The 26873-nt window shown below is 39.5% G+C and overlaps 1 protein-coding gene across 1 annotated transcript; it reads left to right on the top strand.

Moving 5' to 3' along the window:
* On the top strand, positions 1 to 26873 carry MMP14 (matrix metallopeptidase 14). The gene is made up of 10 exons (XM_063454866.1): positions 1 to 367; positions 13875 to 14023; positions 18973 to 19095; positions 19262 to 19569; positions 19683 to 19850; positions 20574 to 20749; positions 21035 to 21173; positions 22495 to 22645; positions 22773 to 22888; positions 23131 to 26873. Exons 1-10 carry the CDS (start codon positions 290 to 292, stop codon positions 23454 to 23456), a joined length of 1734 nt encoding a protein of 577 aa, XP_063310936.1. The 5' UTR covers positions 1 to 289; the 3' UTR covers positions 23457 to 26873.

The raw sequence follows: 26873 nt of genomic DNA, 5'->3' as shown, positions 1-26873 counted from the left end.
CCCCTGTCCAACGACCACGTCTGCAGTGAGAGGGAGGGATACAGAGAGGGGAGCATCAGGGCCAGTGAGAGGGGTGAGAGCAAGAGGAAGGAGCTGAAAGAAACCTAGAAAAGCAATGAGAGAAGAGACACACAGGAAAGAAATAAAGCACTGAGGGACTGCACTCGAGGTTTTTGCAGAAGACGCAAACAAGGAGAGACGGCACCCCAGATCAGGACAAGGAGACAGCTTTGCTGAGTTTACTTTTATAAGTAACCCAGCAGCAGAGCAGGGAGAGCAGACACCCAGCATGGAGCCCCTGAGAGCAGCCTGCATGTGTCTCTTACTGTGCTTTGTATGCAGTAAAAACACTAAATTCAGTCCAGAGGTTAGTACTCAGCCTTTCTTTTATCAATCTATATATATCATCTAATTTTAATGCTGAGTGCCCTGCTATACAATGTTTAGGAATATTTAATCAGACACACATACATTTACTTTTTTTTAAACATTTTTATTTCCCTTTTGTTGTTTCTTTAATTCCCTCAATTTCTCCCCTCCTTACCACTACTTTTTTTTTTCCTGGAGAAGACATTCTGGGCTCCCCCTAGAATCTGAGGTCACAGATGAATCCAGTTAAAATTTGGACATGAACAGTTTGGATAGGATTCAATGCTCACAGAGAGACAGGGAAGGTTTTGGAGAGGGAGGGAGAGCCCAACACTGAGAAAGAGAGGGTTATTATACTGCTAAAACACAGGCCAGGGGGAACCAGGGAAGATGTGGTTACACATAGAAATACAGGAGTTGGGGGGGGGGGGGGGGGGATAAGTAATGTTGGAGAGACAGAACAATGTAGACATCAATGTCACAGTTATTCACTCAAGTGCGAATTGCATGAATTGAAAGTTTTTGTGTGGGTTTTTTTTGTGTGGTCAAAATAGCTAAATTGGGAAAAGATGGCATTTTTTTATTTTATTTGACCATATTTCACTTTGAATTTCTGAATATTGACACTTTAGTGGATGACTCTGTTAGAACAGATGTACACACATTATCATTATGAAGCAATAGGAATATTATAGAGACCAGACATACATGGAGGAGCGTCTGATTAGAAGTAAGGAGAGGAGAAAAGATGAAAAGCAGACAGGGCATGCGAGGGAAGGAGAGGAAGAAAAGTACAGGGCTCCAAGTATGATGTAGAAGAGGCTTTTAGCCAAATGAATAATTACTTGTGGGACTGCAGAATCAATATCAATAGTGAAAAGGGACATTGCCTGAAAGAGTGGGTAATGAATGAGGAGAGCCATTGAGAGGGGAGAGAGGCCACTCGGAGGATCTTCCTTGTAGAACAGAAACCTATTATTTAGTCTCTGTGCCCTGGAGAGATGGCTAGCTAGCTGCACGATAAGCCATATTTTTTGTATTTTATTATATGTGGCGGATTGTTCAGCAGAGATAGACAACCATTCACAAAGATGTAGAATAATGCTCCAATCACATCAGCCAAACTTAGTTTTTAGCCAAAGAACTGACATATATAGATTTTATACACTGTCTAGAAGTATGCTTTATTCTCCTAGTACTATACATATAAGAATAAAATATGTTATCTCCCCTCTTCTAATATTGTAAAGAGCTATGGAATATGTTGGCGCTATATAAATACACACAATAATAATAATGACAACAACAGTTTTGTCAATATTTTCACTTAAGAAAATGTGGTCTAAATGTATATATGAAGTGAGGAACCAAACTATACCTTTGCCTATTTATTGTGCTGTACTGTGATAATCCCAATCTGCAGTGAGATGTGTCTTTAACATTTGCAGAATGTTCTTTGCCATATACTTAGCCATACTTTTATAGCTAATCGTAATTGTTTTTGAATCCTGCCCCCAAGCATCCTCTTGCAGACCCAAGTTTTGTGTATTTCCCAGTTTAACGCAGATGAGCTTTTAGATAAAACCCAGACCTTTGCATTTTATGAATTGCTGTTTTGGAATATGGTTTTTAAGACCAGTAATCCTCAATATTTTCCAGTCAGCAGCAACAGTTATTCCCTCAGGATTTCTCCCAGTCTGTTGGACTGACTGGTGACTGCTAACTCAGTTTCAACCTCAATCCCTCAGTCATTCCTCAGTGTGAAGAGACTGCAATCCCTCAGTCATTCTGCAGTGTGTAGAGACTGCAATTCCTCAGTCATTCTGCAGTGGGTAGAGACTGCAATCCCTCAGTCATTCTGCAGTGTGCAGAGACTGCAATCTCTCAGTCATTCCTCAGTGTGTAGAGACTGAAATCTCTCAGTCATTCTGCAGTGTGTAGAGACTGCAATTCCTCAGTCATTCTGCAGTGGGTAGAGACTGCAATCCCTCAGTCATTCCTCAGTGTGTAGAGACTGCAATCTCTCAGTCATTCCTCAGTGTGTAGAGACTGCAATCTCTCAGTCATTCCTCAGTGTGTAGAGACTGCAATCCCTCAGTCATTCTGCAGTGTGTAGAAACTGCAATCTCAGTCAGCTTGCAGTGTGTAGAGACTGCAGTCTCTCTGTAATTTTGCAATGTGTAGAGACTGCAATATCTCTTGCAGCCATTCTGCTACATGTAGAATTTATAGTCCCTGAGACAGGGGTTGGCAAAGTTTGGCACTCTGGGTGTTGTGGACTACATCTCCCCTGATGCTTTGCAAGCATTATGGTTGTAACAGCTTCATGGAAGCTATAGTCCACAACATCTGGAGTGTTGAAGGTTGCCTACCCCTGCCCTAAAGCATTCTCCAGGAAGTAGGATCTGTAATATATCTGTGTCTCCTTTGTCTTATTTCAAGAGATATCCTGCTTTTTATAAATGACCTAAGTTGCACCCTTGATTGACAGCCGGGAGGGTTCTCTTCCTCACTCACGTTGAGAATTTGTTCTATTCTATGAGAAATTATTGTGTCTGTGCCATAGGATACACAAAGAGTTAGGGGGAGGACAGCACTTTTCTCACGCTCGATTAGCTAATTCATCTGAGAATGATAGGAGCTGCGTTTTACCTAGCCAACTACCTGACCAAGCCGTCCAGTTTGGAATTTTAGTAATGAATTAAATGAAAACTGTGCTTTTAACATGGGTGGGGGGAGGGTGGGAGTTGTGATTTATTTGTGGAATATTACATACAATGGACAATGCTGTGCATTGCATTTGATGTCCTCAGACGCCTACAACTTAAATTTTTGCTTTTCATAGATCTCTCTAGTTGTTGACTCCTTCCAGCTGGATTCTACACAATGGGATGGGGGAGGAGGGAGGTTATAGCATTTTTACTGCCTGCTACACTTAACAAATACCTGTGGATGACTTACTGTAAAAGCAGGGCCTGCAGCTAAAATAATCTGCTACACTTGAGTTTATACACATCAATTAAGCAATGTTTGCTAGGAGTTCTACTTTGTAATAAGTAAAGCAATGTGTTCTATTGCTGGCCCCGCCTTATTGTTTCAGGCATACTGTCTGTTTGAAGGAACACTACTGTGATTTTTTTCACATGAAAAATATATATACATATAGTAAATTACTATAAATAGTTTTTAGAGCATTATAAATTTTACTTTTCTTGAAACTGTAAATGACCTTGTATATGCTATTTGCCTTTAAATTTGCCTTGTGCTTAACCTGTTCATGGCAGATGATTTGTCGACAATTACAATAAAAACACCGCTTACAGTATGTAGCATGCGTGTGAGATACAAGTAAGCACAATCTCAGGGTTATTCACTAAACGGGACATTTTAGCGAGAACTGACAAAGATAGCCAAGCAAGAAAAAGTTTGTTGGAGATATTTTACAGGTTGGCTACTTTGGCCTAAATCTTTCATTTCCTTTGTTAGTGCTTTAATCACAGCAGGGATTCCAAAGAACAACATCTGATAACATAATTGTTTTCATTCATATATCATATGAATCCTACATACTGCTGGAAATGGTTTTGTCCCACAAAACCATGGGGGACTGGCAACCCTAGCTATAAACATTGTTTAATCAGCAACATCTCTTTCATGTGAGTAGCTCCCCCCAAGATCTACGGACATCTGTTTTATTCCTCTGTGCCACAGAAGCCAAAAAGACAATATTTTTTTAATATGTATGTATATAGAGAGAGAGAGAAAGAGCAAAGCTAAGCACAAGCAAGCCATAAGTATAGAAAATAAGACATGTTCAACTTTAGAAAATGATTTATAGTATTCTTTAGTATTCATGCACAACACATAGGGTATTTTATCAGTCAAGTTTTATGAACGTAATAGAGTTTCTGCAGCAATAAATAGTATTAGCTAACAAAAGCTGATACACTGGATTAATTTCTCTGATGTTTTGGCAAATATTTTCATTGTTCACAGGGATACCTGTAGAGATCCCATCTCTAAAGCCAGTGTTCTACTTCCATACATCCTATCCTGGCATAATACTACATTTTCTATATAATCGCAGTAGACGGGGTGTTTGTAGATGCCTACCGCTCTATGCACAATGCTAATTTTTGTTGTAGTACACAGCACATTATCGTGAAATTAAGTGACTGTAATGCATTTATTTTTGAGGATTCTCTTTTTAAACCATAGCACAGGAAGGCATTTGTGTCAAGGAATAACTCCATATACTAAGATTAAAGGAACACTCCATACACCTTAAATGGGCTCTGTAATGTCAGGAACAAAAATGTGTATTCCTGACACCATAGTTCTAAAACCACCGTTATCTTGTGTTAGAAAGGGGATGTACTCACCTTTTCCATGCGCTTAGCGGAGCTCCTTGCGTCTGGCTCGCGCTCTCGATCTGCCTCTTTCTGAGGAGTGGCCACTATAAGTGTTCCGAGGCAGTAATGTAAACACTGCCTTTTCTTTGAAAGGCAGTGTTTTTTATTAAAACGCATGCAGGGGCATACTGTATTTACCAGACCAACTACATTAAGCTGCTGTTTTTCTGGTGACTATAGTGTCCCTTTAATCTCTACAGTCCGTTGTTATAGTTATGTTGCAGTAAGAAGTCAAACAGTTTTTAGTACAAATAGACAAGTTTCCTAGGTCCTGTTGGTGGGTGTCGACCCTGAATAAGCTGCATCTGGTCTTCTATAGCAGGAGAAACCAGATTGCTCTATAGAACAACACAGGAATTTGGAGGACTGCACCCATTATTAGAGAGCACCAGCTGAGGCAGAGTACAGGACTATATCAGTTATACTTTACAGATACTATGGCAAGATGTGGTGCAGGTGCCCATGATAAAACATCTTGACATCTTACAATAGGATGGCGCCAGGGCACTTTTGGCACCATACCAATTCAAAACGTTGGTATCCGATACCTGTGGATGCAGCCAGTTTAATTTTCCATATGTTTGTAGATGATGAATGATCATCCACCTATATTTTAGTGTTCATTGATATACTTGTGAGACCACTAACTTTATATTATACAATATAACTGCATTCTTTCATATATTCTGCAGTCTTTAAAAAAAAAAAAAAAAAACAACAACAAAAAAAACTATATATATATATATTAAGTAAGTGATATTTATTTGTTTATCATATGTTTCCTATAAAGAGCTAGGCAAATGAAGAATTTGGTGTTTCCATTACACACTTTACCTGGCTCCTGTGGTCTGCCTTGCCCTAAGTCAATGTATGCCAGCGTCTCTGATAAGAAATTGTTTCTGAGATATCAGGTTATAGAGCATAATTGTTTCCCAATGTAGGTACCTGCTCAGAAATTAGTTCAATTGTAATCTTTAAATATTTCTCCAGTTGTTACAAAAAAATCTGTTCTAAGAAAGTAAATTAGCACTGTATCGCTTTTGTAGGTCTTAATTCTGATAATACGTGAATTGGGCAGTAGTGCTAACTGAATGTGTCTTGGATGCAAGAATACTTCCAATCAAGTGTTTAAATGGGAAAATGTTTTTTTGCCCCAACACTTTCTATGGGATACACTAAGGACACCCCACCTCCCACAAGAGGTACACTTGAGGCATATGAGAAGACAAATGTAAAAATAGGGTTTCATGGAGAATTCTAAATACTTTATATAATTAGTAAATTTTAATTATAAGTCTGCCTGCCACCAGCTAAACGTGTCCATGGTGCACACTGTCGGTGGAATTTCCACATCATACTTTCCAGGCCAAATCTAACACCTCATTCACAAGTACACCTCATAAAACAAATTGGTAATAAACAATGACATTTGGAACAAAATTCTTCTATAAATTCAAATCATGGATAAAACAGAAAATAAGCGCTCGCTACACAGTGCAAAAAAGGAATGGGCAGCAGAGAATCTGTGAGACTTCCCAAAAATCTCACCAAGAGAACAAATATAGGTAGACAGAGTGATAAACCGCGCCCTATAAAGTGAATATACAGTGCTGATAGTGCAAACAAAGATATATATATATATACTTATATATCTGATGACATCTGTGACTCCAAAGTATCTTGAAAAAAACCAGAAAAAAATATACACAAATAGTGCAATATGTAGCAGCAATATTTAATGTTAAATAAAGTGTGTAAAGTGCACACTTACATTTGATTGAGCTACGGAGAGCTCTGCTGATAATCGCCTGGATGGTACAATCCCTGTCTGTGGATATATATGGATCTGCAGTTCTTATCCTCCAGTATATATGGGGAGACACAATAGAAAACCTTATGGTGTAGTATGCACATGCATAAATAAAAGAAATAAAAAGATGGTATCCTACTTACAATATCCAGAGCATGACTTGCTCTGGTATGGAGAGTGTTGGTGGTATTATCCCCACCCAGGATATGCTAGCTGCCTCATCATAAATGTGTGAATGGTGTTTCTGGGAATTTGACCTATTCTTCAAATTTTATAAGTGACTTAAACAACTGCCAATTTGGAGGGAGGAGGACACAGTAACACTGAAGTTAGGGCAGGATTGTGTATTTAATTCCCCTATCCCTCTGGTGTACAAATATTGGTAAAATCCTATGGAAAGTCCTTATCCATTTCTCTTAAAGAGATTAATTTGTAACTTAGTCCAGATTGAGTCAACATTCACAGTCTGCAGTCAACATTGTGTGTGAACAGGTATATAATGTTCATACCAGTAAAATGTACTTCCTGCCTAGTTTCCTCAGGTATTATTATGTGTGCCCCATGGCATATTTCTGATGTGGCCAAGGGTACATAAAGACCTATTTAATTTCAGAATTCAGATTATGTTTATGTCATTGGGGCATTTAATTGTGTAAAAGATTTTAATTGAGTATAAATATTTTATTCATTATCACTAAAGGGCCGCTAAAGTCGCCCAGACCACTACATCTCAATGAAGTGACCTAGCTGCAGTGGTCATGTATATTTAACCCTTCAAGGTAAAACATTGTCATTTTGCACACAGGGCGATGTTTACTGACAGCCACTAGAGGCGCTTTCACTGCCAAGACCAAGAGATAAAACTCAGTCACATGATGCTGCAGCTCATAGGACAGTATTGTGCCTGGGACATTTTGTAATTCTCAAAATATGTGGTTGATACAGCCTGTAAATGTAGGTATAAGAATAATCTATACCACTGTATAGATCATGATGTTATACCCACCTGAAGATGGCAAACTGATATGCCGGGGGAAGAGAGGCTGGAGGCACAGAGATGCCACAGAGAGACTGGTGGCAGAAAGATGGCACAGAGAGGGTGGTGGCAGAACAATGACACAGAGCTGCCGGGGTCAGAGAAATGGAACAGAGATGCCGGGGCTGAAAGATGGCACAGAGAGGCTGGTGGCAGAGATATTACCTCCTCTCTTGGGCTATCACAGTTACATGAAGCTGGCAATACCCTCAATCTTATTTTCATAATGCATGCACGGTCTCTAATCTCTATAACACTCCATTTCCTCTCTCAGATCACCACATCTTATCATTTGTTCTTGAGAGCCCCCTCACCGAACATCCTCACCCTAACCCCCGCTAAACTCAGAAGGAACCTGAATTCTATTGACCTCAAACAACTCTCAGCTGATGTCCGTTTTAAACTCTGACCCATCGCTACCTTCTCCGATCTCTCTTTGAATATCTGCTGAAATAATGCTACCCTCTTCTCTGCTCTGGACGCTGCAGGCCCGCTCCAAACATGCACGTCAAGGAAGACGCGCCTCCAACTAAGTTGACGCGCTACCTGCAGAGATGCTCCCGTTCAGCTGAACGCTGCTGGAAAAAGGCACCTTGCACCTTGTCAGACTTTCTAAATTATAAATGAATTTTACGTTCATACAGAGCAGCCCTCACCCTTCCTAAACAGTCATCTTTTCTCCTCTCATTAGTTCATGCTCCCACAATAACAGGCATCTCTGTGATACATTCAACTCTCTCCTTCACCCCGCTGAAGCCACCCCCAAACATACCTTTCAGCGGATAGCTTTGTGTGCTACCTTTCCAACATGATTAAACAGTTAAGGAAAGAGTCTCCCCCCCTTTTGCTTCTCTCTGTCTCTCAACCGCACCTGGACTGTACCTTCCCTACCCTTCAGGCCATCTCCACAGCTACTGAACAGGAGGTTGCTGCGCTTCTCCTCTCATCCCACCACTTGTCCACTTGATCCTGTCCCTTCTCACCCTATCAGATCTCTTTTCCATTGTCTTGTACAATCCTAAACACACCTCTTTAACTGCTCTCTTTCGTCTGGTGATGTCCTTGCTCCCCTTAAACATGCTTCTGTCGTACCTATCCTAAAAAAGACATCTCAAGACCCATCTTCCCCTTTCCACTATCGTCCCATATCCCTGCTCACTTTTTCCTCAATGCTTCTAGAAAGACTTGTCTTTACTTAATTGGCTTGCTTCCTCAATTTCAACTCTCTCCTCAACCCTCTTCAATCTGGCTTCCGCTCCCTCCACTCTATTGAAACTGCTCTGACTAAAGCTACAAATGACCTCATCACAGCTAAATCCAAAGGCCACTACTCCATACTAATTCTTCATGTCCTCCTTCTCCAAACTCTTCAATCCCTCGGTCTCTGTGACACTGTCCCTATAAAGTTGTAAAGAAACTCTAGTCCATGTTACATTTCACAACTGATTCCTAGGCATGTCCCTTCTCGGCCTCTCTGCTCTGCCAGCGACCTTCTCCTGTCAGCTGCTCCCACCCTTACTGCTAACTCGCGCTTGCAGGACTTCTCAAGGGCACTTTTTTTTACCTTTGGAACAGCCTGCCTACCCCATCAGACTTTCCCCTACTCTTCAATCATTTAAAAATGCTTATTGCCGCCCACAGTAACTTCTATGTCTGTGAAAACACTCCACACTCACCTCCAGTTCTGCTACTTTGCCACATTGTTTGGTTGCTTGCCCCCCGATGCCCTTCCTATTGTGTTTTTATACTCCACTCCTCTGACTGTAAGCTTGATTGAGCAGGGTCCTTATCTACCTATTGTTCCTGTATACTTTTATATTTGTCTAATGTATTGTATATTCCCCCCTTTCATAATATTGTAAAGTGCTGCAGAATAAGTTGGCGCTATATAAATACCAATAATGATAATAATGCATTAATAGCATTCCCTTGCTGGACAATCCTTCAAAACTCCTAAAAACTGGTTGGGGAGTTCTCTATTATTGATTAGTGATGTCCAAGTGTCAAGTGGGCTGCTCTCTACCCACTTTTCACACCTATGTGCCCAAGTGCATAGCACTTTAATTGTTTCTATTCAGTTATCTTGTATGTTTATCAATATCTATTCTGTGTACTTGTGTCTATTGCTGGTTTTAATGGGTAGGTTGGTAAAATTGCACTATGGGCCACTGAATTGTTTCTGCCCCTCTAGGCAACAAGTTGCCAACCCTTCCTTTGGCAGGATCATTGATTTGCACAACTGTATATATTTATTCATTCCGTTGACATTCAGCTCTCTAGTAATAGTAACAGAATTTACAAAAAAAGCCCAAACCCTGTATTTCAGTTTCAGTCTGCACTGTGTTCTGTTCAGACAGGTCTGTGCATGCACGTGATTAATTATGTAGAAACAGGGTGGGGGTTTTTAGAAGGAAGACTGTATTCAAAACAGGCTCAGGTAGACATATCATCCCTCTTCTTTTACTTTGTTCAGATCTGTACAAAACTGATATGGGTCTGTGCTTTATATGTAACTGGACGTGCACAGTGTAAGGAAAAAATAATAATACAATTCTTACTCACAGAAATACAGTACTAGAATTGAAACACTTGTGTAGATAGGTAAGAGAAGGAACGATCAATCAGAAAGTAGCTCGTGCTGCAATTAGCAATGTGATACTAATGGTATATGCTTCAAGCTCAGCTAAATTCACTACACATATCCTTTGTTGCAGAGGTTTCCAGCTCGATCCATGAGGACTGTAAATCTCGTTTTAAGATTCTGACTTTTAAGGCAACAATTAGCTTTGTGCGTCTTTGAGCAGTGTGTCATCATGAAGAATTGTTGTGTTTGCAGTTTTTGAGGGATTTTATAGTGATCGTAGTGGGACTCAACACTCTATGCAGGAGGGATGACATTCAGTCATATTTTTGGCTGAAGGGTATTACGGAAGTCTTAAAGGAAAGCGGGATTATAAAAATAATGCAGTTCTGACCACAGGATGGAATCATTGTTGTCTAACCTTTTCAGGGGGGAAGGAAATAGATGTACAGTTATCTGACGTGCAGATGTATAGATGAAGTAATGAATATGGTTTGTAGGCCGCGCCTTATTAAAACAATAAAGGCAATATATGAGAATCACCAATGCAATCCATTTCCGGCTAGGAAACACATGAAAGTCTTTGTTGGCTACAATTAGCCAGCAGGCTCTCTGCTAGCCGACATCCTGTGTTCAGTGTCACTTATCAGGAGAGCCCTGCTTGCACCACTTTGTGATAAAAGATTTGTTTACTATGAACATGTAGGGAAGCTATCTATAGTGTGTGCTAACATGCAAATTAATAAATAGAAATTATTATAAGATATTTTGTTGCCAGCTGTATGTTTTTGGAGAAAAGATGTCCGTGAATTGTGGGCTGGTTACTGTGGTGTAATGCATTATGTATGTTAATATATTTGTGTAGCTAACTCTATGAAAGAATTTGTCGAGCATTATGTATAGACACTTTCCGACTGTCTACTAAATCATTCTATATCAACCACTCTTAATGGTACACTCTCTCGAGGGATAAAAGGAAATACTGCAGGAGAGCATTAAAGTCCTTACTTCCATGAATGCATGAAAGGGTCCACGTGTGTTTGATTTGTATGTTATTGAATGTTAGTCTCTGTTTGTGTGCTTTGTGTTCTTTTAAAAGCTGCAGGTTGCGTAAGCAATCATGTGAGACTGATTAAATCACAGACGTCCTCTAGTTATCATCCCCCTTCCGTTATTGTCTTTTTCAGTTTCTATCATGTGTTTTTCCTGTAATGTAAAACCTTTTTCCCTGTAGACCTCTCCTCCTCTTACACACACTTTGAAGTTGTGCCCATTACTTGCAATCCCTAGGGAGACAAAAACATCACTCTGTGACCACCCCCCACACAAATACTCATTCCATCATGGAAACATGGTATTTTACGGTTAACCCGTTCCCTACCTGAGATAGTCGGCATATTAATATACATTGGACTGGTGTTATGTGATTTTTTTTTACATTTTTTTTTTTTTTTTGCTCTTTGCTCTCCAAGTAAAACAAATGGAGGTCATTTAGTTACTCCAATGGCCATTGGAGGGAATGCCTGTCTGCCAACGTCAAGGCAGACCCCCTGTACGACCCACCTAAGGGGGTCTGCCTTTACGTTGGCAGGCGGGCATTCCCTCCAATGGCCATTGGAGTAACTAAATGACTTCCATTTGTTTAAATATATATAGGGATTTAGGTAACTTTAACTATAACGCAGGTAACTTTGTCTTTGGTTTTTACTGTATGTATTGGGGCTGATGTGTACTGTGGTCGTTGCTGCCGCCCTGGAGTGATGGGAGTGAGCGCAGGACTTGTTTTTTTTTTGTACTAATTTGTATAAGTTGATATTTTCCTAGCTGAATCTTTGTTGCTTTGTACAGTTTAGGAAATGGTTAAATGGTTTTAGGGAATGGTTAAAAGCTCTCTCTGAAATATAGTGAATGGATCAATCAAATTGTCTCCAGTAGGAGCCACTTGCATTTGCTTTGTGCTGAAACTGGGGGGAGGAGGGGTCAGAAAACATGGGGCGTAGACCTAAAACGGTCATCCACATATATGAATGAATATTAATTCTACCACTTTCAGAATGACTGCTGCTCTGTATCTAAAGTGATGTGTCTAGCTGTTTTTTTGTGTGTCTTTAATACACCTAAGATACTTAGTCTTATTTTATGTTGTACTTTTCTTTTGTGAAGATGTGTTATCACTAGACTTTTAAATAGTGCCTTTGTAGTTGCTGCTGTCTTGCAAATGAAATTAAATAAAACTTCAGTAATCCTAACTTTAGTTCTTCCTATTAAACAGTTAGACATTTATTTATTTTACTATATCTGCTAAGGTAGGTATTCTTTCTTACAGGACCCTGACATGTTGGTTTTTATACTGCCCCATATGATTCAACATTGCTGAAATTAAACATCTTTATTGGATTGGAAAATGTCACTCCATATGCTGTGTTTTAAAATACACAGAAATAAGTATTTCTTCAAAAAAAATGTGCTTACTTTTCAAATGTTATTGTCTACTGGTTCTCTTGAAATCATATAAAACATCAGCACATGCTTAAGTTGTGTAATAGAGATTGTGACACATTTTTAAGATCTCTAATCTTTCATCATGTTTCTTCTTTAGCATTTCTCAGTTTTAGGGATCAAGGTAGTTTCATTATTATTATTATTTATATAGCGCCAGCATATTCTATAGAAACTGCGGGGGCAAGATGTGAAAAAGAGGAAGAACTAACCCTGTAATATAAATATTGCAGTTTCCTAAAAAAAATAAATGCAGTGTTTTACATTGTAGGGTTCTAATGACAGGACCACTGCACCCAGACGTCTTTATTGAGATGAAATTGTCTGAGTGACTTTAGTGGTCCTTTAATATGTGACGTAACAGCTTTTTATTCGAGAAGAAATCTGATACAAAAAGTCATTTTTCCCATTGTGATGGACCCAAGTCTTTTCTTCTTCTTTTTTTTTTTTTTTTTTTTTTTACAACATTTCAGACTTGTACCTGCCATTATATAATTAAGTTATTACATATGTAGTATAGGCATTGGTATTCAGTCATCATTTATGTTTTCTCCCTTCCTTCTTCCCCTTGGATTCCCAATCCCCTTATTGAGCTTCCCAAACAGTGATTTGGGTTAGATTCTTTCCTAATTAAAGTTCATCGATAGGGAAAGACAAAGGTAGCAAGAGTCTTTTTTTCAACCAGGATTACTATGTTACTGAAATCTTGCTAGTACCATGTACTGTTTAGAAATATAAAAAAGGACTCAGATTTTGCGTGTTTTGAATTACACAAGCCTTATAATTGTTACATTTATAAAGGTGCTGCATGTAAAAAAACTATCGACTGTAATAAAAACAGCATTATGTACACTTTTGATGTCACTTCCAGGACTCTTTGGCATAAGCACTTCATTAAAATAACATGCAGGTGTATGCATGTGCAGCAGCCCACATTCTTTTCTGTCAGCCATACAGGTGGAGTCATAGAACAATATTCACTCTGTTTTCAAGAAAAACATATCCATCTACTGATAAAAATAAAGCGCTCCATATCCTGGTATTCTTCATAACTCCTGGAAAATATCAGACACAGTCATTATGTTACAGATATTTTTGGAGTGTTTGCGTATTATGATCTCCTTGGGTGTGATTATTATGTTTATCTCTCTCTCTCTTTCTCTCCAGGCCTGGCTTCAACAGTATGGGTATCTGCCCCCAGGAGATCTCCGTACTCACACCATGCGCTCCCCCCAGTCCATGACTGAGGCGATAGCTGCCATGCAACGATTCTACGGATTGACTGTGACAGGCAAAATAGACAGCAAAACAGAAAGGTCTGTCATTTTCATAGATACTATCAGGGATATTCACTAAAGCGAGAATTCAAAGTGAATTTTAAACTAAAAGCCAAAATAGCTGAAATTGAGAAATAAAAGTCAGCTATGCTTCTAGCTCAGCTACTTTGGCCTTAATTTTGAAATTTGTTTGGAATGCTCACTTTACTAAATAGCCATGTGTATGTTTAATTATGTGTATGTGGTTGTTCACAATTCATGAGAGAATATAGCTGCCTGCTTGGTACCCAAAAGTAGTGTCAGCATAAAGTTACAGTATATGGCTGTATATATACTAAATGAATATTAAATGTGCACCTTATTTTAGATGATAACCCCCTAGCATATAAAGTGTGAGTGTAGCGGCCCATAATAAATGTAGGGACTTACCCTCACAAATGTAACAATTATGGATACATAGAATACAAAAAGAGTAATAAAATATTATGGTGCAGTACATAAATGCATATTTAACCACACATATAGTGAGCAAAATAAACTCAATGAATAGAGCCTTCTCAGGGTATATACATATATATTTGTAATCGGGGACTAAAGCCGTATTTATATATATATATATATATACATATACACTAAATGATAAGTGTGCATTAAGACATTAGGAACACCTGTGTTTTGCATGAAATCAAAGGACAAGGTGTATACATGACAAATGTGGCACGTATAGAAAATACGCAGTTATCCTATAACAGAGGATATACGGGCACGATAAAAGATTGAAGTGCTTCTGGGGTATGGTGGAAATTTGGAAGTGCAGTGTTTTGAGTCTTTTAGGAACTACAATGATATTGGGCTGTTTAGGCTCAACAGATACTCGTGTGTCCAGGCCCATCTGGCATGGAACAACAGGCCAGTGGCAGCCAAGTAGCTAGAGGTTAATGCATTAGCCTTTTTTGAACTTAGGTTGGCAACTAAGCCAAATTGCTCAGAACACAATTTGGCATAAGCCAAAGACTTTTTGAACCATATTCACTACAATGAGCTGTTGCGGTTATAGTGCTTAGAGTGATGATTTGACTTTGCTTGTGAACAGGAAAAGGTGTTATTTAGTGTATCTTACCCAGAGAGACTGGTAATGGATGCAAAAGAGGATGTCTATAGAGAAACTCATATTCCTGATTAACTATAGGGATATTCTAAGCACCAAAACAACTTTGGTGCTTAGAGTATTTTATGTAGTATAGATCATGCCCCTGCAATCTCACTGCTCGATTCTCTTTTTTTTTTTTGTTTCACACAGCCTGCATGAAAATGATTTTATTTTTAGACAGATCTTACAGTGCAGTGTGTTTACTTTATATGTTATTATTATTTAAAGGAACACTATAGTGTCAGGAATATAAACATATATAAATATATATATGTATTCCTGACTCTAGAGGCCTGAGTTGGCTGTTTAGGTTACCGACACCCCTCCAATCGCAGTAAAAAGGTGATTTTACTCACCTTTTCTCCCGCTGGTCTCACCGTGTCTGGCTCTGTCAATTTTGATGATCTCAGCCAATCCATGGCATTCCCATAAAGCATGGGTAGGCTATTGCGCATGCACTGCAAAACGCTGCACTGCGTCAATCAGCATCTCCTCATAGAGATGCTTTGAATTATTGCATCTCTACAGGAAACATTCCGCGTGGAGATGCTGAACGCCAGTGCTACATACTGTGCAGCACTGGGCTAGGAAGCGCCTCTAGTGGCTGTCTGAGTGACTGCTACTAAATTTGTCACTAGGCCCCCATGCAAACACTGCCTTTTTATTGCCTTTTCACTACAATATGCATTGTAGTGGTTCTGGGGACTACAGTGTACATTTATGTGACAAGGCAGAAATAACGAGATATAGTAAAATGTAATGCGGAAATAGCACTTGACTTTTTACATATATTATAAAGAAAAAGGAAAGAAACAAACGTTAAGAAGGGGACCTCCCACTGCAGTGGGTCAAAAAGAAGAAGGGTATGTCTCCATACAGAACCACCAAAAGACTCACGTATACGTAATCCAAGGGTCCCAAGTTTTATGGAAAGAGAAAAGGGTATTGCAGACCATACGTTTATCCATAGCTGTCAGCACTCTTAGCCATGAACTCCCTGATTGAAGGCATTTCATCCTGTAACAATACCGCAGCAGGAGACTTGCAAGCAGCTAAAATGATTTTGTTAAATGGTTTTTGAGACTGGATTAGGAAACCTTATGGAAGGTCCCCAATATGGTCCTCCAGTATTTAGCCATTCTTTAATCACACACAGGAGGCTGTTACAGGCTATCAAAAGAGCATGAGATAAATTCTAAATTAAGCACACTGTGCAACAAGGGAAGGAACACAGTCTCCCTACACAGGAAATGTGTAGGGAGGCTGTGGGAGTCTCAGCCGGAGAAAAAAAGGGGTGACTAGGGCTACATAGACAAAATTATTTAACTTCTAAATGGCAGATAATTGAGCAGTAAAAGACTGTAGGGAAATGATCTATACACCAAAACTGCTTCATTAAGCTAACGTTGTTTTGGATGCTTAGAGTGTCCCTTTAATACGGCCTATTTATAAAGAGGGTTGTTGGAGGTTAGTGTTTTCCTCTTTAGCAACATTGTTCACCTGTTATTGACTTCCCGACCTCAATGGTGACATACAAAGTATCATCCAGCCTAGAAAGTAACTGAGTTGTAACTAATAAATGTAGACTGTAGATTGTCTGTTGTATGATAGATCCCATTTACTCAAAACATTTTAATATACAGTACATTAACACTTGTGTTGTATTTTAACATGATTATGGTTTTGTGTTTATAAGTTATCGCACCTCACTTATAGAGCACTTTCTTAAGTGTTAGACCTGCTGTTTTATTTCATTTTATAATACGGATACAAAAAAAATAATAGAAGGGGGAAATAATTAAAACTCCTCTGGTGCTTTCCATTAACTTGTGCAAATATTTTTCATTAATTCTGTTTCAATTAATACGTTCTGTAAGGGAGATTATTTTATCTTGGAAGTGGAGCACTGAGGAGCTGTTCTAGTGCAAGTGGTACAGTTTCCATTTTTGATTGTTTTTTAGAATATCATACATCTTGATGAACTTCAAAATCTGTGGAGGTCTAGATACATTTAGTAATACAGCTATGAATGATACAAAATAGACATGAGTTTCTTGTTTCTAATTATTTTAACTTCCTAGTGAATGGCATCTGTATCCCACAGTTAATTATTGAGTTACGGGTTTCATTGAAACACCAGACCTGGCTCTGATGTCACAGTCTGTTCGTCGCCAATTTATAATTGTGTGTGCTCTGCAATTAATCTGTCCATGCCCAAGTGAGGTGTGGGGCACCGACCAGCAGAGTTATTCACTAAAGTGACAACCGCAGGGAATTCAAAGTGAATTTCCAATTGAAGGACAAACTAGGCGAACTGAAAGCTTAACTGACTGGGAAAATGTTTCCAGTTGAGCTATTTTGACCTTAAACTTTAAATTTAATGTAAATTCCCTGCAATTCTTACTGTAAACACTTATAAGTGTTTAAAGGAAGGCTTATAATAGTTGGGAACATGTTGGGGTTCTAGTAGAGTGGACCTGGGGAAGTGTGGAGCTGAGTACATTCTTCTGTACTATAGTCACCAAAACAACTTTAGCTTAATGAAGCAGTTTTGGTGTATAGATCATGCCCCTGCAGTCTCACTGCTCAATTCTTTGCCATTTAGGAGTTAAATCACTATGTTTATGCAGTCCTAGTCACACCTCCCTGTATGCGACTTACACAGCCTTCCTAAACACTTCCTGTAAAGAGTCATCTAATGTTTACACCTCCTTTATTGCAAATTCTGTTTCATTTAGAATTTCTGATTTCCTACTCTGTTAATAGCTTGATAGACTCTGCAGAGCCTACTGTTTGCAATTAAAGCTCAATTTACAGAGCAACAGAACTGCTTCATTGCGTTAAATTTGTTTTGGTGACTATAGTGTCTCTTTAAGATGTAGTACTGTGTCTTTAAGGTGCATTCTATCCCATAGTTTGACAGTATATAAGAGCAGAAGCTAGCACTGGATACATGTGTAGACTAGGTTTATGTTTGTGCCCTAGTGCAAGAGGAATTCTACTCAGTGAAATTAGGAGGGAGTGAAACTGTATTCAAGGACAGGCAACAGGGTGAAACTGTGGTTTTGTGGGAGACAGAAACTTTCATTATGTGGGAGGCGGTAGTGACTAGCACTGCTAGACTGGAACTGCTCTTGGATAAGGGAGAGGAGACAGGCTGTGGCTAGATATTTTAAGAGAAGGAGGGGGCTGCTGGTCACTGTTCATGGACATGCCTGTCTTCAGTAGGGCAAGTCAAACATTAACTAATTGATTTTTTTTGTTATTGATTTTTTTCAATGCTGAGTAGTCAGTTTATTTACAATGCTTGCAATGCGATAATAAAACAACAATTAAAATGTGTAGGGATACCTTTCAAATCTGTAACATTGCATGCATGATAAAAAGGGTGATTTTAGAATGACACTGATCATTTGACGTCATTAAATCTGTGCAAAAACAATTAAAAAGATTCAGTTTTGGGAGTTAGAGTGCAGACACCTTGCACCTTAAAAACATGTACTTCCTAACCACAACATCTACTAATGCTACCCCTATTATACCCCGGTAAATCCTCCACAGCCTAAAATGTAATTTTGTCATTGTCGAAGTTATAAGACATTTAAAATGCACCTTTTTAATGACATTGATTTTAATGCATACTCTGTTATTTGAAGAATTTTAAAGATGGGGGAAAAAAAAAAAAAAAAAAGCAGGCACTGGTCTTCAAATGTAATATGCATGAAAGCCTAGTGTCATGAGAGCCATTGTTAGCCGTTTACTGAGTTTAGCAGTTGGAGTACAGATTGGCTACTACTTGTCACAAATGAACAATTAATGTTTTCATGTATATTTACAGTGCTATGAGGAAGCCACGTTGTGGTGTTCCTGACAAATTTGGGTCTGAAATCAAAGCAAACGTGAGAAGGAAGAGATATGCTATCCAAGGTCTAAAGTGGCAACACAAGGATATTACTTTCTGGTATGTACCAAAAAACTTGCAAACAAAAGAGGGTCTTCACAAAGTGAATGGCCCCTCGAAAGGGGCACTCTTAAAAACCTTACCAACTACAGGCTTAGAGTGCCCCTTTCATATAATTTAGTTTCTTAAGGTATTTATACATACATTCTAAATACGTTTATTGCAGTATACAGAACTACACTCCAAAAGCGGGTGAAACTGAAACATATGAAGCAATCCGAAGAGCCTTTAAAGTCTGGGAGAGTGCAACTCCACTGCGCTTTCGTGAGGTTCGATATATCGACATTCAAGATGGATATGCCAAGCATGCTGATATCATGCTTTTCTTTGCTGAGGGGTTTCATGGAGATAGTACTCCCTTCGATGGAGAAGGAGGCTTTTTGGCACATGCATATTTTCCAGGTCAAGGCATTGGTGGGGACACTCACTTTGATGCAGCAGAACCCTGGACAACCCGGAATGAGGATCTTGATGGTAAGAATGAAATGGGTAGCTAGCGACTGAGAGGTGTAAAACATTAAAGAAAAACAAATGTGGCGGAGAAGGTGATTTCATCATTATGTAACAAAGATTTTCACTGCCTGCAGGTAATGATCTGTTTCTGGTGGCTGTTCATGAACTTGGACATGCATTAGGCTTAGAACATTCTAATGATCCATCAGCCATCATGGCCCCATTCTATCAGTGGATGGACACTAAGAACTTTCAGTTACCAGATGATGACCGCAGAGGAATCCAACAGCTGTATGGAAATAGTGAGTATACTGCACAGAAATGGCATTACATAGTACAAATGTGTACTATGTGCAAAATATGTACTCATAATACATTAGGGGCCACACCCAGGACATACTTGAAAACGAGAGAAATCTCAATGTATCTTTCCTGGTAAAATATTTTATAAATAAATAAATACATTTGTTTAAATTCAGCAAAAAACATTTAAAATTTATTTTATTTTAAAAAAGTAGGAAAAAAAACATACATGAAAATAGCTCCTCCTGTCACATAATAAAAAAGTACAGTTGCCATTTGTAGGTGCCAGTACCTGACATTACATTTAGTTCACCCTTAGGTACTTGCTGACCCCTCAAAATAAACTTTGTAACAGTTCTTGTGTAAGATTATAGATTAAAAAGAACAGTTGTTGTGGATTAATTTTAATTGTAGCATCACAAGTCTGCCTGCAATCACTGTTCATAACAGGCATATATAACAGGTATATCCGTGTGTGTATTACATTTTTGTTACATTGCACCCACTCCCCCAGTGTAATAAACTGTGTAGCAAAGTATCCCAGGACCCTTTACCAAGGAGAAAATATGAGAGAGACTTTACATAGGAGGTTAAGGAATGCCTGACATACGGCCAAAACAACTGGGAAGTACTGGTCCCATAAAAGTGTCTGCATGTAGTGGATATTATTAGGAATTGACAGAATGGAACAATTTTTAGACTGTTATCTTTCCTATTTTCAGGGGATGGGGAACATCATCCAACGCGGGCACCCCGTCCCACACGTCCACCTCAGCCTACACCCAGTCATATACCAGACGCTGGTCCTTATGACCCCGATACTCCTTATGGCCCTGATATCTGTCAAGGCAACTTTGATACCATTGCTGTATTGAGGGGAGAAATGTTTGTGTTCAAGGTAAGGAAACACCATACTACAATTATACTATGTTTTAAATACTTCAAATATTATTTCACCAGACATAATAGGAAAAAAAATGATTCCCTTCTATTTGTTTAATCAAAGTATTGTTCTGTTAGGTCCTGTTTTTTTTTTTTTTTTATACTATATCTTGGCATTCTACCTTTATAGTAATTCTTTACCTATATTCATACTAAATATCTCCCACCTAGTGTCATCTCTGTGAACCTTCAATAATTACCTTACTATGTTCAATATGTTTTGTTTTTATCCCTGCCGTAGGAGCGCTGGTTCTGGCGTGTACGTCATAACCGTGTGATGGATGGGTATCCCATGCCTATTGGACAATTCTGGCGCGGGCTTCCCAACTCTATTAACTCTGCATATGAACGCAAGGATGGAAAATTTGTCTTTTTCAAAGGTAATTTTTACATTATTTATTTTTTAATTCAGTCGAACATACCAGGAATGCAGTTTTTCGTGTAACACATGAAGGTAGTGGAAACCAATATACCAAAGATCGTTATAGATCCCCTCCCCAATAGAAGAGCCGTGGCTCTACCTCCCTCAGTTTCATACTTAGGGAGGAATAGCCTGCAGGAACAGAGCAGCAGTATGACTGGGACAGTAGGATCTCTTTCCCCCTTTGAAGTGGGCTGCCATTGTTATGGACTCAATTTGCATGCATCAGTGTCATACTTTGTGCCTGTTCTAACCCGTGTGTGAAGTTGGGACTCCCCTTTCTAGGCATGTGTGTGCTTTAGCTTGCCCCACGTGTTGTGCGGTATGTTATCTCCCGCGTGGGGGGGCGGGGGGGAGGCATTGCACAATAATCGGTGCTTGTTTATAGTTGTGCCTCCACCTGTTGGCTGTGACACCCCTATTCCATACTGTGCTCTCCCGTTGACTCCCCCCACCCCCACTCCAACCCATCCTGTGGTCATGGGCGGGTCTTGTTCCTATTAGTCAGATGTAATGTGCTGTGTGAGAGTTTTGGCTGTCACGGGAACCAAAGTTAGAAATGTAGGTGGTTGCTGTCCAAGCCCGTGAGTACCTCAGTGTCCGTGGCACATGGGTTCGTAACAGTCTGGCAGCTTACCATCTACCGTTTGCGATCAGTGGTGTTGTACAGGGTGAGGGGCGGAGAGAGGAACAGGTATAAGAGAAGAAAGAGAAGTGGAAGGAGGAAAGAAAAAAAGGGGGGGAGGGGGGTAGGCAGAATCTCACTGCGTCGGAGTAACGAGAGGTGATTGATAAGGTGGTACGGGAGGGGAGGGGGGTGATGGCCAGAGGGGGGTCCATGTCGGTGTCGCCAGGTGTTACTTAACCACACCCCTAGACCCGGGCTTCCTCCCTGTCTGCTCCCCACACCACCTGCCCCCCGTCTAGCGGGCCATATATTCAAAGGTAATTTAATAAAGGAATTTGTGTTTCCCTGAAATAAAGTTCAGTAATGTTATCTGAATTTTGAATAGCAGTGTTATTATTTATCATTATGCCACTATGAAACCAGGGAGAATAATGAAATTAGACGAGCGAACAATTGACTGGTTTATGATAAGGTAAGAACAACCAGTAAAATGAACCTGCCTTGTAGAACTTTAAAGGAATAATTGACAACTACAGACAGTTAAAAACTGCAGTCCATCAAAGGTTTCTGTATCAAGTTCTTCGATACGTTCGCATCTAGTGTGTGAACAATATAGTTTGCGGTCTGAGTGCTCATTAGTGTTGATTTTTAGGAGACAAATACTGGGTATTTGAGGAAAACATTCTTGAGCCTGGATATCCTAAGACACTGAAGGAGCTTGGCCGAGGACTACCAAGTGATAGGATTGATGCTGCCCTCTACTGGATGCCCAACGGAAAGACCTACTTTTTCAGGGGAACCAAGTAAGTGAGCAGATTAAGGGGGACAAATATACAGAATATAGTTCTCAATGTCAAAGCAGATCTCTGGTTGGTTGAACATAGTTGCTTTGTTTTACACACTGAACATCATGTTCTATCTTTCCTCCAGATACTACCGCTTTAATGAGGAAATGAGGGCAGTGGATGCGGATTACCCTAAATTGATCAAAGTGTGGGAAGGAATACCTGACTCTGTCCGAGGAGCATTCATGGGCAGTGATGGTGGTAAGGAGATAATGGGCTATTGCTGTGTGCAGAGGGAGGCCAATAGTGGTAAAATGGGTGTTTATTATCTAATGACAGTGAAAATGCTACCTGTGTATTAGATGCATAATAATGTTGTTTTCTTTCCCTTTTCTTCTCTTTCACGTAACCATTTCCGTTTTCTGCTTTCTTCTTCATTTCCTCTGTATCCTCTCCTCTTTACCATATTCTTCACACCTCCTTCATTCTCTGTTCTCCGTCAGCCTTCACCTATTTTTATAAGGGTAACAAGTACTGGAAATTCAACAACCAACAATTGAAGACAGAATCTGGCTTCCCAAAATCTGTTCTACCAGACTGGATGGGCTGCAGTTCAGCAAGAGTACCTGAAGATAAGGATGATGACAGGGAAGTCGTAATCATTGAAGTGGATGAAGCAAGTGGAGGTGTAAGCACTGCAGCTGTTGTGGTTCCTGTTCTTCTATTGCTTTGTGTCTTGAGCCTTGGACTTGCTGTCATTCTTTTCAGGCAGTGTGGAACTCCCAAGAGGCTCCTATATTGGCAGCGCTCTCTGCTGGACAAAGTCTGAGACCAAATAAAACTGGACCCTCCCCCCATCACTGCGTCTCCATCCATCCCACGGCTACCTTCCTCCACACACAGACAACACGAGGAGCAGTGTGACCCACTTGGGGAGGGAGGGGAAGAGGTTGATGCAGTTTACATCATCTGGACCTCTTGTTATTTATGTGGCACGCTGCGCTGTGTTTAACCCCTTCACTGCCAGGGTAAAGCCACATCATCCAAGATGGTTATTGCGCAGTCACAGGATTTTTTATACAATTGGTTGTTGTTGGTCAGGAAGACAGTTTGGAACAACGTGGGGGTCATATACATGTATTAGTGCATAGCAAAACGACATTTTGAGGGTCATAAAAGGAGCCAATACCAATTCTTAATTTTGTGAAGTTGTCTGCCTGCACCTTCCCCCAGACTGCACTATTCCATTGCTCTTATGGAACAGTAAAACAAAGGTGACGAAATGTTGATATTTTGGATGGGTCTTTTGATAATAATTAGCTGGTGTCTTCTCTCAATCAAATAGTGCTAATATAATTTTTCTTAAACTTCACCCAATGAGTATATGGGTTTAATCGCAACAAAAATATAAAATGTATATATCATTTGAAATATCAGTTTCGATATGAAGGACCATTTGATTTTGCACTTATTTTAAGAGAATTTTTTTAGGCAAGCCAGCCCTAACAGGAACGAGCAAATACAAAACAAAAATTTCCAGCCGCTGGAGTTACAGCACACACAATAGCAAATATATAAATTTCTATGTATTCCACAAATGTTTACATATATTTCTGAATGTTAGAAAAGTTCTTTCAGAGGAGAGACATATTTTAGATAGGGTTTCCAGTTTCCTAAACTCAGCACTATTTAATTGAGAATAAAAAGACCCCTGATGTCACCTATGCAAAATATTTTGTTTTACTGTCCCTATTCTTGTCTAGGGTAAGTATTTCTGAGGAAGACACATTTTGTCTTTCTCTGTAAACCTGCCTAAATAGGTCTGAGGTTATCCTCCCTCCTTCCCCAGGTTACATGGCATCTACAGAACTGAAGCAGCTAATATTACCACCGCTGTTATAAAAGGGAATAGAGAACTGCTATATAACATTTGCTTGTTAAAATGGTTGTCACGTGAATTGCCAAATATAGGATCTCTCTACTGCAGCTTTCAGATATTTACATAGCATTTTTGGTAAATGTTGCTGTACTTTTATTTCTAGTTGTTTACATGGGTTGTATAAGCTTACTACTAGGGGCCATTTTCCAGGTGCTTATGTTGCCCTGGATCTGCATTGTTGTACAGTACAGTACTGACTCCACAAAGATGACTGTGCCCAGTAGAAAGCCTTTAGAACCAGCACAATGTCAGGGAATAAATCTTATGATTGAGGCTTGCCAGGAAGATATATTATTCATTACCCACCTAATGTTGGTGTGGAAAATGTATATATATATTTTTTAACTTATCTGCTGTTTTTTAACTTAATGTTACTAGTAGTGATTACAAAAATAGCTATTAATAAATGAAACCTGGCCATGTTATAAAAAGTTGTTTCTCCTTGACAGCAAATTGGGGGAATAATAAGCCAATATGAAGTATTTCTTACAATTAACTTTAACTTGTGTGGCAGACAAGAAACTGTGACCTTCAGCCCTCCTCGTTAAAATGCATTCATACAAAAATGATCACTGATGAATGTGAAGGAGGACTGGCCAAACGGTAGCTCCCTTAAGCTGTTGTTACACAGCATATTTTGGGCATTGTTGTCTGATAGATGCCACTGTAGAACTTAAGTAAAGGAACAGCTCTGGCCATGGGAGGGTAATTTTAACCCTCGGAATAAGCGACCATTTGTGGCATTATCACAAACTGGGGCTTGTAATCCCTATTCCAGAATAAACCTCCTACTTATTTAGACTTAGTACAGTTTTATTAGGCATGCAGCATAATATGTTTAAGGTCTAGATTAATTGTAGAGTATTGTTTATTTCATACTGTAATGAGCACTAAAAACAGGATTCAAACAGTGTTTGCATGTTGACCAAGTGACTGTGTGTGGGATTAGGAAATTTCAGTCCTGCAAAATAAATATAGATTAGTAATCTATATGGGGACAGATGAGGAGTTAGGTAAGTGTTTTTGCAGAGCAGGAATCTGTATCTGGGAAAGGGAGGTACAAGTCTATGGTCACCCAACTCCTGAAATGCCGCACAAGGTACCCCGTCCCCCGTTTAATTTCTTTCTGACGCCTCCTCTCTGCCCCTTCACCATTCTATGCATTCTGAAGTCTCTGGAAGGGAAGCAATACGTTTCAACTTTAAGGAGTACCTGCAGGCCCTTAACTGGGACGGGGTGAATCACTGCTCTGCTGGATGTTACCGTGCTCGATTCATTTTAGTTATTGCCCTGCAGGGCTCTGACAGAGGGAGCATTAATCACTGCTTTGCAAGTCTCCTGCAAAGAAGGGTTAATCACTACTCTGTTAGGGAAGGGTTTAATAACTGTTTTGCTCATCGCTGCATGGATGTAGTTAACCACAGCTCTTTAAGTCTGGCAGAGAATGGGTTAAGTTCTGCTCTGGCTGTCTCTTTTTTTTAAGGAAAGGGTTAATCACAGCATTACAGGCCTTAATAGCAGGAAAGAGGTTAATCACTGCTTTGCAATTTTCTGTGGCAGGGAACGGGTTAATCACAGCTCTGCAGGTCTCTGGCATGGATAAGGGTTAAGAAGGGCAGATCACATGGTACGTTCAGGGGTGGGGGTCACGTTTGCTTGTTTCCTGTCTTTCTCCTTCCTTTGATTTATATTTTTATTATTATTATTATTATTATTTGATAATGATGCTCCACGCATTTGCGCACAGCACCTGCAGGTCAGGCCGCATTGCGCCTCCCTCTTATCCACTGCCAGAGGGATCTGTGGGGTAACTCACATCCGATGAACACGTTTAATTGGTCCCTCAAGCAATGAGTGCCAGAGCCCTTTACCCCAACCCCAAAACCTGCACTGGGGCTTGGAGACTGCCCTAATCATCGTCCCTTCAAAGTGCCTTCATAGCATACACAGTGATGTGTGAAGGGCCGAAATATCCAATGTTTCTTCAGTTGAGACAATTGAAGAAAGAGTTGGTGGCCTCTTGCTGATTTTATTAAAGCATAACTTGTGGGCAAAATCTGTGTTTTTTTATGTTTTTTACTTTTGTAAATTTTAAGAAAAGCTATTTGTTATGAACAAAAAAAAACAACAACATTTTGTAACACTAGAAATATAAAAATACCAAAATGTGAAATGGTGTTTTTTTCTGTGTATTTGTGCATTATTAACATTTATTTAAAGGATGCTGTGTATTCTACTTTACCATCCAGCTTGGATTCTGAACTAGTAAGCATTGAACAAAGTAAATATATGCAAAACCGTAAACAA

This window comes from Pelobates fuscus, chromosome 5 (genome assembly GCF_036172605.1).
Source record: "Pelobates fuscus isolate aPelFus1 chromosome 5, aPelFus1.pri, whole genome shotgun sequence".
In the NCBI taxonomy this organism is placed as follows: domain Eukaryota; kingdom Metazoa; phylum Chordata; class Amphibia; order Anura; family Pelobatidae; genus Pelobates; species Pelobates fuscus.
Note: the sequence above shows the minus strand (reverse complement) of the source record. Positions and strands in the feature narration are given on the sequence as shown.